Below are 15,597 nucleotides of genomic sequence, written 5' to 3'. Positions count from 1 at the left end.
AAATATTGTGTGTTCGAACTTCTAGTGATCTTTGAGAAGTTAAAGAAACAGAGCGCGTGACGCCAGGGAAACAAGCAATAAGCATTCGCGCGGGGGGAGTCGCCCAGCTGATTTTGACAGTGACGTGAGGGGGAGCATTGCCAGCTTGGCGAGTTCATATTATATGTGGGAACGAGCGTCTCCCGCCTGAAACAGCTGTTTGCTTATTGATATAATCTTGTGATGTCTTTGAATGAGTTTTAAGTAAAATACAAAGTACATTGGTGTTTATATCATCCCCTCCATATTTCTTGTGGCTATATAATACCTGAAAGCAGAGAGCGATAGAAGTAAATACCTGCCTGATATCAGACATATTGAGTGTGTTCTTGCCACTGTTACCACAATTCAACAAAACCACTGACGTGTTACTGGACACCGAAAACACCAGTTGGCGACCTTGTGGTTAGTAGTAGAGCCCATGACGGGGCGGGCACACAATAGTTAAGTGAACAAGTTGTGTTCCCACTCCTTCTTGATCAGAGGCCGGTTGGGATTGACTGGGATACTCTCCTGGCGTACAGTGGCGCCACGAGGATAGAGTGAAGACCCGCTGGGCTACGGTGAGTGACCTTGAGTGTACTGTTGCTCACCGAGGAACCCCGACAACTACTACCTCACTTAACACTTTCGCTGGCCTGGCAGGCGGCTCTCCTTGGACTGCAAGGAAGGCCGAGTGCTGCCCGTGAGCTCACTACCACACTCCAATGTTTATACTCTTTTCAGCTTTCTCACCTCAATTTTAGTGCTATGTCATTCAATTTGGTATCAAATTGTTCATAATAGAAGGTTCTAAAGGAATATTTACATATATGAACAAATATAAGAACAATGTTACAAATACCATAAGATAAAGTACATCGTCATTGGTAACATCAGTAAGATATACATACTGTATTTTAGCTAGTACAAAAAGATTGGTATTCAGTATAAAATGTACTTTTAAGTTAATATTTTTAGGGGTGTGGAACAGATTAACACTATCATTCTTTTTGGACATGACTCGCGTCCATTTTTTTTCTCTCGAGTCCTAGCCGAGGACAGGTCTTGTGTCCACTACAAATATTTGTATAAAATTAATTTTTTATCCGATTGACCTCGGGATAGTTTCAAAATAAGCGCCTTTAGAATGCGCAGAATTTGATACCAAAATGAAAGATGTAACATGAAACTTGAAGTAAGAACACTTGAAGGATTATAAATACTTTTTGGGTCTAAATTTTAGATTTTAAAATATTTGTTAAAATTCTATTTATTATGCTAGTTTTAAAATGCGCGCCTTCATATGGCGAACAATTTGATACCAAAAGGAGAGATGTAACATGAAAATTGATGTTATCAAACTGAACGAGTATACACATTAGGCTGCGGTGTGCAAATTGGTGCTTGTTCACAGGTAACTAGAGGGTTTGTTGCAGGGAATCTCGTCAGGCTTTTGGACATTATATGCATATACATCTGCTGGGAATTTAATTGCGAACACAATGATACCAAAACGGACGACGTAGCACGAGAATTTAGGTGAGAAAACTGAAACGAGTATACACATTTTACTGATTTTGTGCTCTCACTGTAACTTTTTCGACTTTAGGCTTTGCTGCGGGGAGTCTCCCCAGGCTTTTGGACATTATATGCATATACATCTACAGGGAATTTAGTTGCAAACACAATGATACCAAAACGAACGACGTAGCACAAGAATTAAGGTAAGAAAACTGAAACGAGTATACACATTTAGGCGTCGCCGCACGCTCGCCCGCACCAGTGGCCCCATGATGTCAAAGTCTGCAGTGCGTGCGTGTCGCCGGCGATAGTGTTAATTCAATTTACATTATTTCTTATGGGAAAATTAGTTTTGAGTTATGACCCGTCTCTGGGAACGGATTAAATTCGTAAGTGGAGGAGGTACCACTGTGATTACCTAAGTGTAATTACCTAAGTGTAGTTACAGGATGAGAGCTATTCATGTGGTGTCCTGTCTTCCCAGCACTCTGTCACATAATGCTTCAAAATTACTGAGGGTTTTGGCCTGTACCACCTTCTCATTGAACTTGTTCCAACCTTCTACCACTGTTTGCAAAAGTGAATTTTTATATATTTCTTCAGCAGCTTTGGTTAGTTAGTTTAAAACTATGACCTCTTGTTCTTGAAATTTCCAAGGATCTGTTTCCCATTTTCAACCTCTGAAAATTATTTTTTACCTGTAATTTGTAGTTTATGAATTTCTAGAACAGGGCCTGGTTCTGTTTTACATTTGTCCGCTATCCCTTTTTCAAAATCTCTTTCTGCCTCTCCTCACTGCCATGCAGTTGTTTCTTGCATCAATGTATGGCTGGTATGTTTGGGGGTTTGGCCTCTTCCTATATTGATTCCATTTTTGTGTCTTTCAGTCTCTGTCCCTCGCAATTTCTTTTGAACCAATCCTGTTTCCTAGGTCTGCATTTCTGTTTTGGTGTGAATATTTCTGTGCATTTATCGTATATTTTGCAAAATTTGGCATACATCTCATTTACTTCAAGTCCTAACAGCAAGTCTTAAGTCTTTCCAGTCAAATTCCTTAAAGAAATGTCTAAGTTCCCCACAATGTCCTCTCCTGAAATCAGGTTTTTCAACTGCTTCAACCTCCTTATTATCTTCCAGATTATAACACATTGCATACTTTATTCCCAAAAAGACATGGTCACTTTTACCCAAGGGAGGGAGGTACTGAATGTCAAATCTCTCCTCTTTTCTGGTAAATATCAAATCCAGCATGGAGGGAACTTCGCATTCCCTCAACCTTGTAGCTTGTTTAACATGTTGTCACCTAGGAAGATCTCTCTTCTCAAAATCTCTAGGAAGAGATTCGGCCTACTCCCTTATCGCCTATTCTACTCATTCACGTCTATGTAATCAAGAACTGCAGACAAGAAGAACAACAACTACAACTACTTCCAGACGGCTAGACAATAGCACCAGTCTCCCTCCTCTACCAGGGCCCGTCACCCCACCTCGCACCTGGGTCACTGTGAGGCCACGCCCTTCCAAACAAGCAGTTAAAGCAGCCGGTTCCTAGTTAAAGGAGACTATCAACGCCCTCTGGCTGGCCAATATTCTGTATAAATAGGGCTACCAAGCTCTCCAAGTTTCAGATTACTCCTGAGTGCTCTCGCTGGTTAGACCTGTTGACACATCTCGGTGTGGTAATAGAGCTATTTAGTTTGACTCACAGTGCTCCGCACCATATATTATTTTGCACCTTAACGTAATGTAAATTTGATTATTCATCTTGTTTGTTTTGCACATTTTGTATTAAAGCCAAGCCTGGATATTTTTTGTAATTTGTTTATTTTTAAAGTAAAGTATTTTTAAATGTTTTTTCCCTCTGCTTTATCCTACAGTTTACCACGCTGTGAAGACACCTTTTGCAGTTTAATTTTTGTTCTTTTTTGTTTTTAAATATTTTGTGACTGGCATTACAGACTGCACCACCATCAATGTTACCGTCACAATGTTGAAACATGAATGTTTCCTGGATGAGATTTACGAATCTACAAGTCCAAAATCCTCTGTTCTGGCTTCATATGCCTCCCAGTCTATAGATTTCAAGTTGAAGGCATCGGCTACCAACAGTCATGATCTATCTTCATAGCTCTTGCTATAATCCCTCTTATTATTGGTATGGTTGCCTATATGGTTACTTAACCTAACTAAACACTGATGCCGAAAAAATATAAAAAAATTCACTTTCGCAAACAGAATAGTAGACAGTTGGAACAAGTTAGGTGAGAAAGTGGTGGCGGCCAAAACCATCAGTAATTTCAAAGCGTTATATGACGAAGAGTACTGGGAAGACGAGACACCACTAGCATAGTTCTCATCCTGTAACTACACTTAGGTAATTACACACACAAGACACAGCAGCCCAGGGGTTAATAAAGATTACTCCTACTCTGGTGTCTTTCTACATACATAAGCATACCAAACTCTATATACTGTATTGTACTTGCAAATATCAATCAGCTTAGCATACGTACATCAATACAGCTTCCTTCGGTTTGCCTGCTTGAATAAACTCTGATTCTGCCTCCGGATACTTGCCATCATCCTCTAGTGCCATGGCATACTTATAGTGAATGTCTGGTACTTTATTTTTCATTGCTATTCGAGCCAGTTCAAAGGCAAATTCAAACTGTTGAGAAAAAATTATATTATAATTTACACAAAACACACCAAATACTGGATATGCCAGCATACAAGTCGATCCGGCACATAGGTCGACCCCAAAAATTTTGAGGTGTAATTCAGGTTCAAGCCGATATTTGCCACATAAAACGACCCCTCTCAAAATATGGCAGTACTGTACCTCTTCCCCTGCCCTGCTGGATGGAATATGAAAAGAAAAATTATGGTATCTCATAAATATATGGTAGCTTAACAAATATTTAACGCATAAGGTTTTTAGGCTTCAATGTCAACATATATGCCGGCATATACGGTATAAATTTAAAAATAATTAAATTATAATCAATAGCAGCATTAAGAAACCATCTGAGTGACATGTGTAATTAGTCGCTTTATAAAAAATAAATGTGTACCAATCCTCTATTTTTTTAGTATTATTATAATTAGAAAATATAAAGAATATTAAACTCACTATACTTACATTAAAAAATTATAATACAATATTATAATAATTTATGAAACAATGGAAACTAAGCACAGTACAGTATTTGATTTCAGCATCTAATAAAACATTAAGTCTAATTGGAATGTGAAGGTAATTTTCTAAATAGATACAGTCTCCGTGGTGTAGTGGTAAGACACTCGCCTGGCGTTCCGCGAGCGCTATGTCATGGGTTCGTATCCTGGCCGGAGAGGATTTACTGGGCGCAAATCCTTAACTGTAGCCTCTGTTTAACGCAACAGTAAAATGTGTACTTACCTTGAGGCTACCTTGAGGTGCTTCCGGGGCTTAGTGTCCCCGCGGCCCGGTCGTCGACCAGGCCTCCTGGTTGCTGGACTGATCAACCAGGCTGTTAGACGCGGCTGCTCGCAGCCTGACGTATGAGTCACAGCCTGGTTGATCAGGTATCCTTTGGAGGTGCTTATCCAGTTCTCTCTTGAACACTGTGAGGGGTTTGCCAGTTATGCCCCTTATGTGTAGTACTTGGATGAAAAAACGATTCTTCGCGGCAGGGGATCGTATTTCAGGGACCATAGGATTAAGGACTTGCCCGAAACGCTACGCGTACTAGTGGCTGTACAAGAATGTAACAACTCTTGTATATATCTCAAAAAAAAAAAAAAAAAAAAAAAAAAAAAAAAATGTACTGCCTAAGCTCACTTATCCAAATTGCATGGAAAGGACCTCTGCCAGATATGCTAGACAATGGATAAGCTGAGTTCTTACAGGGAAAGTCAAAAAAATCAGCGTTTAATGTAATGAAACGCCATTTTCTGGGTGAGACCCGGAGGCTTCTAAGGCAGTATTCCTTATGTTTGCTGGTAGGAAATTTAAGTCTTAGCCATCTGATGTTCACACAGTTTCTCTATGACACCTCTTCTTTTCATTGACTTCATTTTACACTTGCTACAATATTTTGCACATCAGTACTGTATGTTGTAATTTTATTGAACAAGTTTGAAACCTGACCTTTCAGTAATTTCCAAGTGCATATCACAAGATGTCTCTTGTTTCTGTTGCAGAAGTACAATTTGAGTGCTTTGAGGTCGTCCCAGTACAGTACAGTAGTTTCAATACTTGAATGATTCTATGCAGGCAGTAAAGTATCTATATTTTCTAGCTTGAAAACTGGTAGCGTTATCATAATGCCACAATTCTAAGAAAGTGATATTTGACTTAAAGTGTGAGAAAGGCTGAAACAATGCAGATTAGCTTTCATTCATCAATGCTAAAAACAAAAAATAATAATAAAGAGGTTAGAGAAAAAATTAATACAAATTAATAACAAAAAGATATGAGATACTGACCTGGCCACTTTCACAAGCATAATCAATACACTGCTCCAATAAACCAAATTTACTAAGGAGTTTGACAGCAGCATCACCTCTAAGTGTTCTTGCCCACATGAATGCTACTTGCTTTCCTGGATTGGCACCTCCCTCTTTTTTTGCTACCTGTTTCAAGAACATCAAGTAAGTTCAAGTACACTCAAGATTAATAAATCTCATCACCTCACTCAACATTAATGGAATGAATACCGAGATCCTTAAAGATGCTTTAGAATATAGCTGAATATGATAGTTCTCAGTAATTAAAGTTACCAAATGAGACAAAATGACATGTATTAAGTTATAATAATTCCTGTTGTAAGGGAGAGGCAATCTGTACTTAGGCTTATCAAGGTTCTCCTCTTCTCCCTCTAGGTCAACTACTGACCTTCCTCAGGAGGAAATTCACAACAATTGTCTAACTTCTAAGTACATATTTCCCTGCTATGAGAATAGAGGCATCAGGTGAAAGGAAATGTTCCCCAACTGTTTCTGTCCTGCTCGGGAATTGAACCGAGGTCTCCTGGTTGTGAGCAAAACATGTAGACCACAGTGCTACAGGACCAATGTAGAGTATAAGAAATAATTAAATAAAACAAGCAATCAAAGAGTACTTACTCTATATGCTTCTTCCCACATGTCCACACCACGATACATGTTGACGGCAGCTTTCCAGTCATCAGCAGCTATGTAGTGTTTTTCTGCATCATGATAGTTACTCTCCTGCTCTAGCTGTGCAGCTAAGTGCAGGTGTGTAGATTGCACCAGATCAGAGTGATACTCCTTCACTAATTGCATCATCTAAGGATGTAACACAGAAAAATGTAGTTAATGTAGTAATTTATTATTATTCCTCATATTTCAGCCATAAATTTACTAAATAACCATATGAAACCATATTGAAGATGATACACTAAAGAAAAGATCACTAACCTGGTCAAACTGTCGCTGCTTTTTATACATAGTAATAGCCAGATCAGGTTCATGGACTGAGATGTAGAGTTTTTCTGCTTCTTTAAACTTGCCTTGACTCTCCAGTACTTGTGCTTGGTTCACATACATGACAGCTACCTTGTCGGCACCCATGTACTTACTGGCAAGTTGATGGGCACGTTCCCACTCGCCTGCACACAAGATATATCTATAAGAGAGAATGCCTGTGTCTGTATGAGATTAGAGGCCAGATGTTTGTGGCTAACCTCACCCTACTTTGCAGAGTGAATGGTCTGGAATATGGGATGGACGTAGGTTGGTCAGAGTCTGTCCTATTTGGAGAGAAGGGGGAGGGGGTATCCATATATAATCAATGAAAGATGACTAGCAGAGTCCTAAGATTTCTTGGTAAATAAATACAGTAAATGGAAATGCCCCTCTGTTCGAGGTTGGAGGCCAGGTGCAGGAGGGAAAAAAGAGAGAAGTGGTAACGGGGAGAGAAAATGGGAGAAAAAAAGAGAGATGCAGGGAGACGGAAGAGAAGAGGGGGGGATGGGAGAAGTGAGGGGAGGGAGAGTGAAGAGGGAGGGTAGGGATGGAGGGAGAGGAGAGAAGAAGGGGGAATGGGGAAAACAGACCATCCTAGGTACTGCTGGGTACCCCTTCTAGTCATCACAGTTACTTAAAATAGAGAAGCAGTATTGATGTACAGGTAAATGAAAACAGAAATAGATCAGCATACGAGTGGCAGGTAAAACTGAAGCACAATACTGGAAAATGTTAAAGAATTTTGCCATATTTAGCAGTGGTACTATGTGAGAATAGAACAATGGAGGGCAGGATAAAACAGTGCCAACAAAACCAGCATTGAGTGTAATGCTGGTTTTCAAGAGTTTATATTCCTCTTTCATGGCTTTGCAATTTATTTCCAACTGATTCTTTTCCTTACATCAGTCTTTCACTAACTCCTCAAGATCTAATACTGCACTTTGCTACTCAAGTGGTCATTATTTTCTCTCAATTTGCTGATTATTTCTACATGATAGTTCACTACAATACTGTAACTAATTTTGCCAACTTGTTGTGTAGACTGCTGATATCAATGCTTTCTTCATTGAAACCACCAAAATCTAGCTCTGTTCTTTTCTTTTTCTTCTTGCTGGCAGCCATCATAAATTTTGTCGTCTGCACTGTTGGGGAGGGAGGGGGGGGATGTGCCTCTTCTTAAAATCACACTTACAAGTCTCGAGTTCAGGACTACCTTGGGTGAACTGACTCTTGTTCCCTTGACCAAGGTACCCTCCACATCAATTCTGAGTAAAACTGTATAGGAAGAAGGAAACTACACAGGTGTCAGAAAGATCACAGCCTTTCACCGGGGAACAGAAAGTGGGGTCGGGTGCACTCAACAGATGGTGTTGACATCGTCACATGCACACAAATATAAGAAAATTCATTAAATGAAATAACCAGGAACAATCAACAATTTTACTATCATTGTAGAAGCACAATGTAAGATATAATATTTACCAGCCTGGTTATACATTGTAATTGCCTCGTTGAACATGCCACCCTTAATATAGAATTTTTCTGCCCTTTTCAAGTCATTCATTGATGAGAAGTGATTGCCCAACTTCATCAAGTGTGGCTGTAGAGCTTCATCATCATCTATGACCTGTGAAAATAAAAATAAATCATTAAGGTTTCAAAACCGTTAATGATTTCCAATGCTGCTGCAATATTCGTATCAAACTGTTTACTTATATAGTTATCAAATCACCATTTTGATGTAAAAATTACCATTAAAGCTAAAATTATTTAAATTATAATCCCCCTTTAACCCAACAAGTAAAAATAAATATCACATTATTAAAGGGAAGAAAAGGAAAGGTTGGGAAGAATAGGGAAGGAGGAGGGGAAAAGGGGAATAGGCAGGCCTGCCCAGAAAAAACTAGCATTGATTGTAATGAAACGCCATTTTTTGGGTGAGTCTCGGAGGCCTGAATGGATATGTATAACTTTCTGGCATCAATGTGCTTGGAGTTCTTGCCTACCAGGGACCACGAGCCAGAACCTGGCCCCTCAGAGAGGCACGAGGAGCAATGGCCTATAGAAACTCCCGTGGTTGGGAGCATTCTATGTCTGCCATCGACCAGGACAGGTCCCCTAAAACAAACCCCTATTCTGATGAAAATATTGCTACCGAAAGGCAAACGAGTGGACAGAACTCCCCAAACAAAATTAGCAAACTAGCATGACGTCATCACGTCGCCACGCAGCTGTCTGTGCAAACCCTTCCGCCCTCCCCAGGAGGAGAAAGGGAGAGCCCTAGACCCTCCACATCGGCGATCCAACCGGCAGTTCTTAGGCTGAATGTCAAAATACGCGAAAAACACCGCCGACCAGAGGGAGGGAGGGATGCCAGGGAGCCTCCAGGACTCGCCCAGAAAATGGCATTTCATTACATTCAACACTGGTTTTCTGGGAGAGCCCCGTTGGCTCCCCGGAGCTACCTCACCAAAGATAAGAAATAGAGGGAAGGAACCGGGAGGCGGACACCATGCACCCCAACCCACAAACAAACCCACAGACCAAACCAAAGGACCCTGCAGAAGACCTGGGAGACCCGAACCCCCGAACAGGAAGGAAGGAAGGGTACCCAGGCAAACCAAAACACGCCCACGGCCCCAGAGGCCAAGACATGCAGAGAACAGCGATGAGCCCCAACCAAACACAACACGTGAAGCACTCCCCAGCCTGACCAACCAAGCAGCAACTTAACACTTTCGCCCACCGATGACAAAGGATGGAGTCAAAATTTTACTTTTTAATAGCCACAGATGATGAAATATGGAGTCAAAAATTTAAAAAAAAATTGGCCTGCTTTTGCTGCGGTTTTGGACATTATATGCATATACCCCTTGAAGGAAATTTCATTGCGAATCCATTAATACCAAAAGGAAAGACCTAGGACCAGAATTGAGGTAACAAAGTTGAAAAGAGCAAACCCATTTTATTGCTCTTTATTAGCACTCACTGGGGTAATGCTCTGTCACTTTCTCTATTTGCTACGGATGGTATGCCAGGCTTTTGGACTTCACATGCATTTAATCGTGTAGGGAATTCTACTGCCAACACAATGATACCAAGATGAAAGACCTAGGACCAGAATTGAGGTAACAAAGTTGAAAAGAGCAAACCCATTTTATTGCTCTTTATCAGCGCTCACTAGGGTAACGCACTGTCACTTTCTCTGTTTGCTGTAATTACCTAAGTGTAGTTACAGGATGAGAGCTACGTTCATGGTGTCCCGTCTTCCCAGTACTCTTTGTCATATAACGCTTTGAAACTACTGACGGTCTTGGCCTCCATCACCTTCTCCCCTAACTTGTTCCAACCGTCTACCACTCTGTTTGCGAAAGTGAATTTTCTTATATTTCTTCGGCATCTGTGTTTAGCTAGTTTAAATCTATGACCTCTTGTTCTTAAAGTTCCAAGTCTCAGGAAATCTTCCCTATCGATTTTATCAATTCCTGTTACTATTTTGTATGTAGTGATCATATCACCTCTTTTTCTTGTCTTCTAGCTTTGGCATATTTAATGCCTCTAACCTCTCCTCGTAGCTCTTGCCCTTCAGTTCTGGGAGCCACTTAGTAGCATGTCTTTGCACCTTTTCCAGTTTGTTGATGTGCTTCTTAAGATATGGGCACCACACAACCGCTGTATATTCTAGCTTTGGCCTAACAAAAGTCGTGAACAATTTTTTTAGTATATCGCCATCCATGTATTTAAAAGCAATTCTGAAGTTAGAAAGCGTGGCATAGGCTCCTCGCACAATATTCTTTATGTGGTCCTCAGGTGATAGTTCTCTATCTAGAGCCACCCCTAGATCTCTTTCTTTATCAGAATTCTTTAAAGATTTCTCAAATAATATATAGGTTGTGTGGGGTCTATGGTCTCCTATTCCACATTCCATAACATGGCATTTATTAACAATAAATTCCATTTGCCAAGTGGTGTTCCATATACTTATTTTGTCCAGGTCATCTTGAAGGGCATGACAATCATCTAAGTTTCTTATCCTTCCTATTATCTTAGCATCATCAGCAAACATGTTCATATAATTCTGTATACCAACTGGTAGATCATTTATGTACACAATAAACATCACTGGTGCAAGAACTGAACCCTGTGGTACTCCACTTGTGACACTTCTCCAGTCCAATACATTGCCTCTGATCACTGCCCTCATTTTTCCATCAGTCAGAAAATTTTTCATCCATATTAGAAGCTTACCTGTCACCCCTCCAATATTTTCCAGTTTCCAGAATAACCTCGTATGTGGAACTCTGTCGAAAGCCTTTTTGAGGTCCAGATAGATGCAGTCAACCCAACCATCTCTTTCCTGTAATATCTCTGTTGCTCGATCATAGAAACTGAGTAAATTCGATACACAGGATCTTCCAGATCGAAAACCATACTGTCTGTCTGATATTATATCGTTTCTCTCCAGGTGTTCTATCCATTTAGTTTTAATTATTTTTTCCAATATTTTGACTATTACACTTGTCAATGATACAGGTCTATAATTAAGGGGGTCTTCCTGGCTCCTGACGGTTCGAAGCCAGAAGCAAGGGGGGAAGAAAGTATGCACAACAGAAGGGGAAGGACTAGGAGGAGCGAACGGAACCAGAGCCGAAATGACTCCCACCCTCAAGTCCGGACCCCTATAACCAAAACGGGGCAGTTTCGGGGCATCCGGGGCCACAACCAACCGAACCGAGCATGCAATGCAGCAGCTGCCTGCACCCACATATGTAGAGGAGCATGGGTGAACTGGATCATGTACAGACAAAAAACGTTGTACGACTTCAGGTCAAAGGAATCACCAATCCAACAGGCAGAGTGGTGGAGGCAGAGTGGTGGAGGCACAGCTGGGATTGTCACCCTGAGACAAGGGGGACAGCAACCTTCAAGCTCACACGAAGCGAGAGGGAACTCAAGGGTCCCTTGCATTGGACCACGGAGCCCCCCACAGGGTTTTCCAGGGCCCTTAGCCATTTTAACACGCTAAGGGAAGCCCAGGCAGGGTACTGCAAACCGGCGTCCAAGTCTACCAAACAAACTGCTAAAAGCTGAACCCCTGGGAAGTGTCCACTCACGGGGACCAAGTGGGGGATACCACCAAAACACAATATTATTATTATTATTATTATATATATATACAGTGGCACCTTGATTAACGAGCGGCTCTATTTACGAGCATTTCCAGTAACAAGCGAGCCACTCGTAGCAAATTTGTCTCTATTGACGAGCTTCACCTCTATTAACGAGCAAAACCACATGGTGCTTCCTAGCGCCTCGCGGGTTCTCGCAAATTCTCGGACTCCTATGACACCAGTCTTCTTGTATCGTGCACTACAAGCATCCCTCTGCATTTATTTGTGTTTTTTTTTGTGGTTTTGTGACTACAATTTGTAACGCATGATATCGCCGTGCGATATCGGAAGATGGGCTTGGAATTGGATGGTGCTGATGTGGAGGAGTTGGTGGAAGAACACAACGAAGAACTGACCACCGAAGAATTCCAAGCCCGTCAAAAGGAGCAGCAAGAAGAGGCAGCCGAGGATATTTCTCCAGTGGAGGAGGATGAGGCAGAAGAGGATGTCCCTTCCGTAAACATTAGGAAGTGGTGTCAGATTGGGAAGAAATGCAAACTTTTATTGAAACAACTCACCCAGAGAAAGCTGTAGTAGGCCTTTGCATTAATCTTTTCAATGACAATGTGATGCCTCACTACAGACAAATGTTGCGAAGAAGGGAAAAACAATCTTCAATGGATCTTTTCGTTGTGAAAAAATCAAGCAGTGAGCCACAACCAGGACCTAGTGGTATGCAGGTAAAACGTGCCAGAGAATGCACTCCAGAAAAATCTTCACTGCCTGATGTTATAATGGAAGGGGACTCCCCTTCCAAACAGTAACACCTCTCCTTCTCCCCCCCCCATCATCTTCCATACGTCAACAGCAGTCATCAGCAAGGGTAAGTAATAACTTGAACATACTTCTGTAGTGTAGATTTGGATGAATTAGGTACAGTATAAAATTTAGTTTGAAGTGAGGTTTTTGGGTAGTCAGAAACGGATTAATTCCTTTCCATTTATTTCTTATGGGGAAATTAGCTTCGGTTTACGAGTTTTCGGGTTACGAGCTGTCTACAGGAACGGATTAAACTCTTAAACCGAGGTACCCCTGTATTACTGTATTTTTTTTCTTTTCTAGAAAAAATAATTGAGAAACAGCACTGTGTAGATCAATGCTCAATGGAGTACAAGTGTGTATTGCTTTTGTATGGGATTAAATTTTACCTCTATAATTTGCATAGCTTTTTTCCATTGCCTAGCAGTTATTGCAGCATCTAAGGCTTTTATAGTACGTCCTGCTTCAATGTAGTGACTGATAGCAGCATCTGCCTGCTTGTTGGACACTAGCTGGTCTCCCCATTCTTCCTCCATGTGCACAACATCTAAAATGTATAAAGAAATGTAAGAAAATATTTCTAAAATAAAAAACAAGCAATGAATGTATAAAACACCCTATTCCAGAGGGCCCTTCAGTAGCTCCCTGAGCAGAACACTTGTCCAGCCAAGCCTTAGGGAGATGCACCAGACTTCTGAGACCAACCCTTGCCTACCACCAGGATCTTGCTCTCTCTACAAATAAGGAAAGATACCCAAAAGCAAGGAGGAGAAGAATACTTTTAACACAAATGCTAGTGAGAGTGGCTCTGTCACCCTTGCAACAAAGGGTACGGTAGATTGTAAGACATCAAGCTGGGAAGAGGAGTTGCCACTTTCATGTCTGTCTTAAATGTATTCCAGTCCTCATTTGCTTACAAATTGCAAGGAAAGCATTTATATAAAATATCAACCATTATATTCAATTTAAATCTAAGTCTCAGTGGTAGTGACATTGCAGATGTTTGAATTAAAAAATATATAGATGGTTCTAATAAAGAGAAAATCTCCAGATCAGGGGTTAACATACAGCATAATGTGTTTTCAAGTTGAGAATAATTTTTTTTTCCTGTATGGAGGGGAAGAGAGGGGGTTATATGTTGGCATAACTGGAACTATTTACAATACTGTATAAATAAACTCACCTGCAGGGAACGCATATCGTGCTAACTCCACAGCTCGAGCATAAGCCTGACCTTTACGATAACATTCCAAGGCTTTTTGGGGTTCACCAACTTTTTCATACAATTCTCCAGCCTGCTCATAGAGTTCAGTTCTGAGCAAAGATGTAGCAATTCGTGTTATAAGTTCTGGATCTTCACGTAGTTCATCGATGCTTGTAGCTAATCTGTAACATAAGCCACTTCATTATTCCTCCTACATAACACACATGCTGTACATGAAACAAAAAGTTATTACTGCATGCATAAAAATATAAAGTCCTAATTTAATGTAGAGGTAAAAAATACCAAATCATTTATTGTCATAAGCAAGTTCAAGGACAAAGACAACCATAACTAAGAATATGTTCTTATATTGCTTTTGACAGTTTTTTTGTGTAAATAGCAACGTACATAATCTTCTCAGTATATTGATAACCATTTCCCCCGTAAAGTAAAAAATAACGTCTTGAAACATATGGAAAGGATTTATGTTCCACCGACGGTCCGTGAACTCAGGAAAAAACAATTAAGTCTAGATGATTGAAAAATTGACAATACCATGAAACAAAATACAGAGGACCACGTGCTTTGCGAACCCCTCAGGGATGAGACCCGTCGGTTACCGTGTAAGTTCGTAAACAAGAAATGTAAGAAGGGGAAAAAAAAAAAAAAACAGCGTTAAATGTGTTTCGGTTATCTCCCTGCATAGCAGTGGATTCTGCCTTTTCCTACAGTCTTCAATATCAGCATGCTCCATTCAATATAATGATGTCCACAAAGACAAAATGTCACTATAAAAGAAATGTTGTGAAAAGATAGAGAACTTAGTGAAAGAAGCTGCTTTAAGTTGTATCTTCAGAATGTCTTAGGAAAGAGCTATCAGTGAAACAAAAAACTGGTCCTGAAGATAATCTGATGGACACAGGTAGTGTTTGTTTCATTGTGATATATAGTGAATGGTAAAGTGAATGGTAGAGAGTCTTTTTTCTTTAAGACAAAGTTTTTCCTTCCCATGTTAGTGGGAACTGAAGTAATAATAACGATTATGACAATCGTTCCAAAGTAGTAGTAACTAAGGATTGCTGATGTACTGTACTATGTTTAATTCAAATTCTGTACATCAAATGAAATATACAGTACTATACTTCGGAATGAATCAAATGTGCCATAAAAAACCAGCGTTGAATGTAATGAAACGCCATTTTCTGGGTGAGACCCGGAGGCTCCCCGGAGCTTTACCGGCTGATATGCTAATGTCAGACTTTGGCATCAGTCATGTGTATGGAGTTCTAGGGCCTACCGGGGACCACGAGCCAGAACCTGGCCCCCTCAGAGAGGCAAGGGGAGCAATGGCCTATAGAAACCCCCGTGTGGTTGGAAGCATTCTATGTCTGCCATCGACCGGGTCAAGCATCCAGAAAGGTAAGCATTCCAAAACAAACCCCTATTCTG

The 15,597-nt window shown here is 40.6% G+C and overlaps 1 protein-coding gene across 1 annotated transcript in view; it reads right to left on the bottom strand.

The window, feature by feature from the left end:
• Window positions 1-15,597, bottom strand: part of Oseg2 (intraflagellar transport protein Oseg2) — a 120,789-nt gene that overhangs the window by 27,755 nt on the left and 77,437 nt on the right. The window contains exons 17-23 of the mRNA XM_045765703.2: window positions 14,128-14,330; window positions 13,334-13,491; window positions 8,497-8,641; window positions 6,967-7,157; window positions 6,652-6,834; window positions 6,013-6,159; window positions 4,056-4,210 (exon numbers count right to left, since the gene is read on the bottom strand). Of these exons, the coding sequence (XP_045621659.1) occupies window positions 4,056-4,210; window positions 6,013-6,159; window positions 6,652-6,834; window positions 6,967-7,157; window positions 8,497-8,641; window positions 13,334-13,491; window positions 14,128-14,330 (1,182 nt within the window). The remainder of the gene's footprint in view (window positions 1-4,055; window positions 4,211-6,012; window positions 6,160-6,651; window positions 6,835-6,966; window positions 7,158-8,496; window positions 8,642-13,333; window positions 13,492-14,127; window positions 14,331-15,597) is intronic.

This window comes from Procambarus clarkii, chromosome 17, assembly GCF_040958095.1.
Source record: "Procambarus clarkii isolate CNS0578487 chromosome 17, FALCON_Pclarkii_2.0, whole genome shotgun sequence".
In the NCBI taxonomy this organism is placed as follows: domain Eukaryota; kingdom Metazoa; phylum Arthropoda; class Malacostraca; order Decapoda; family Cambaridae; genus Procambarus; species Procambarus clarkii.
Note: the sequence above shows the minus strand (reverse complement) of the source record. Positions and strands in the feature narration are given on the sequence as shown.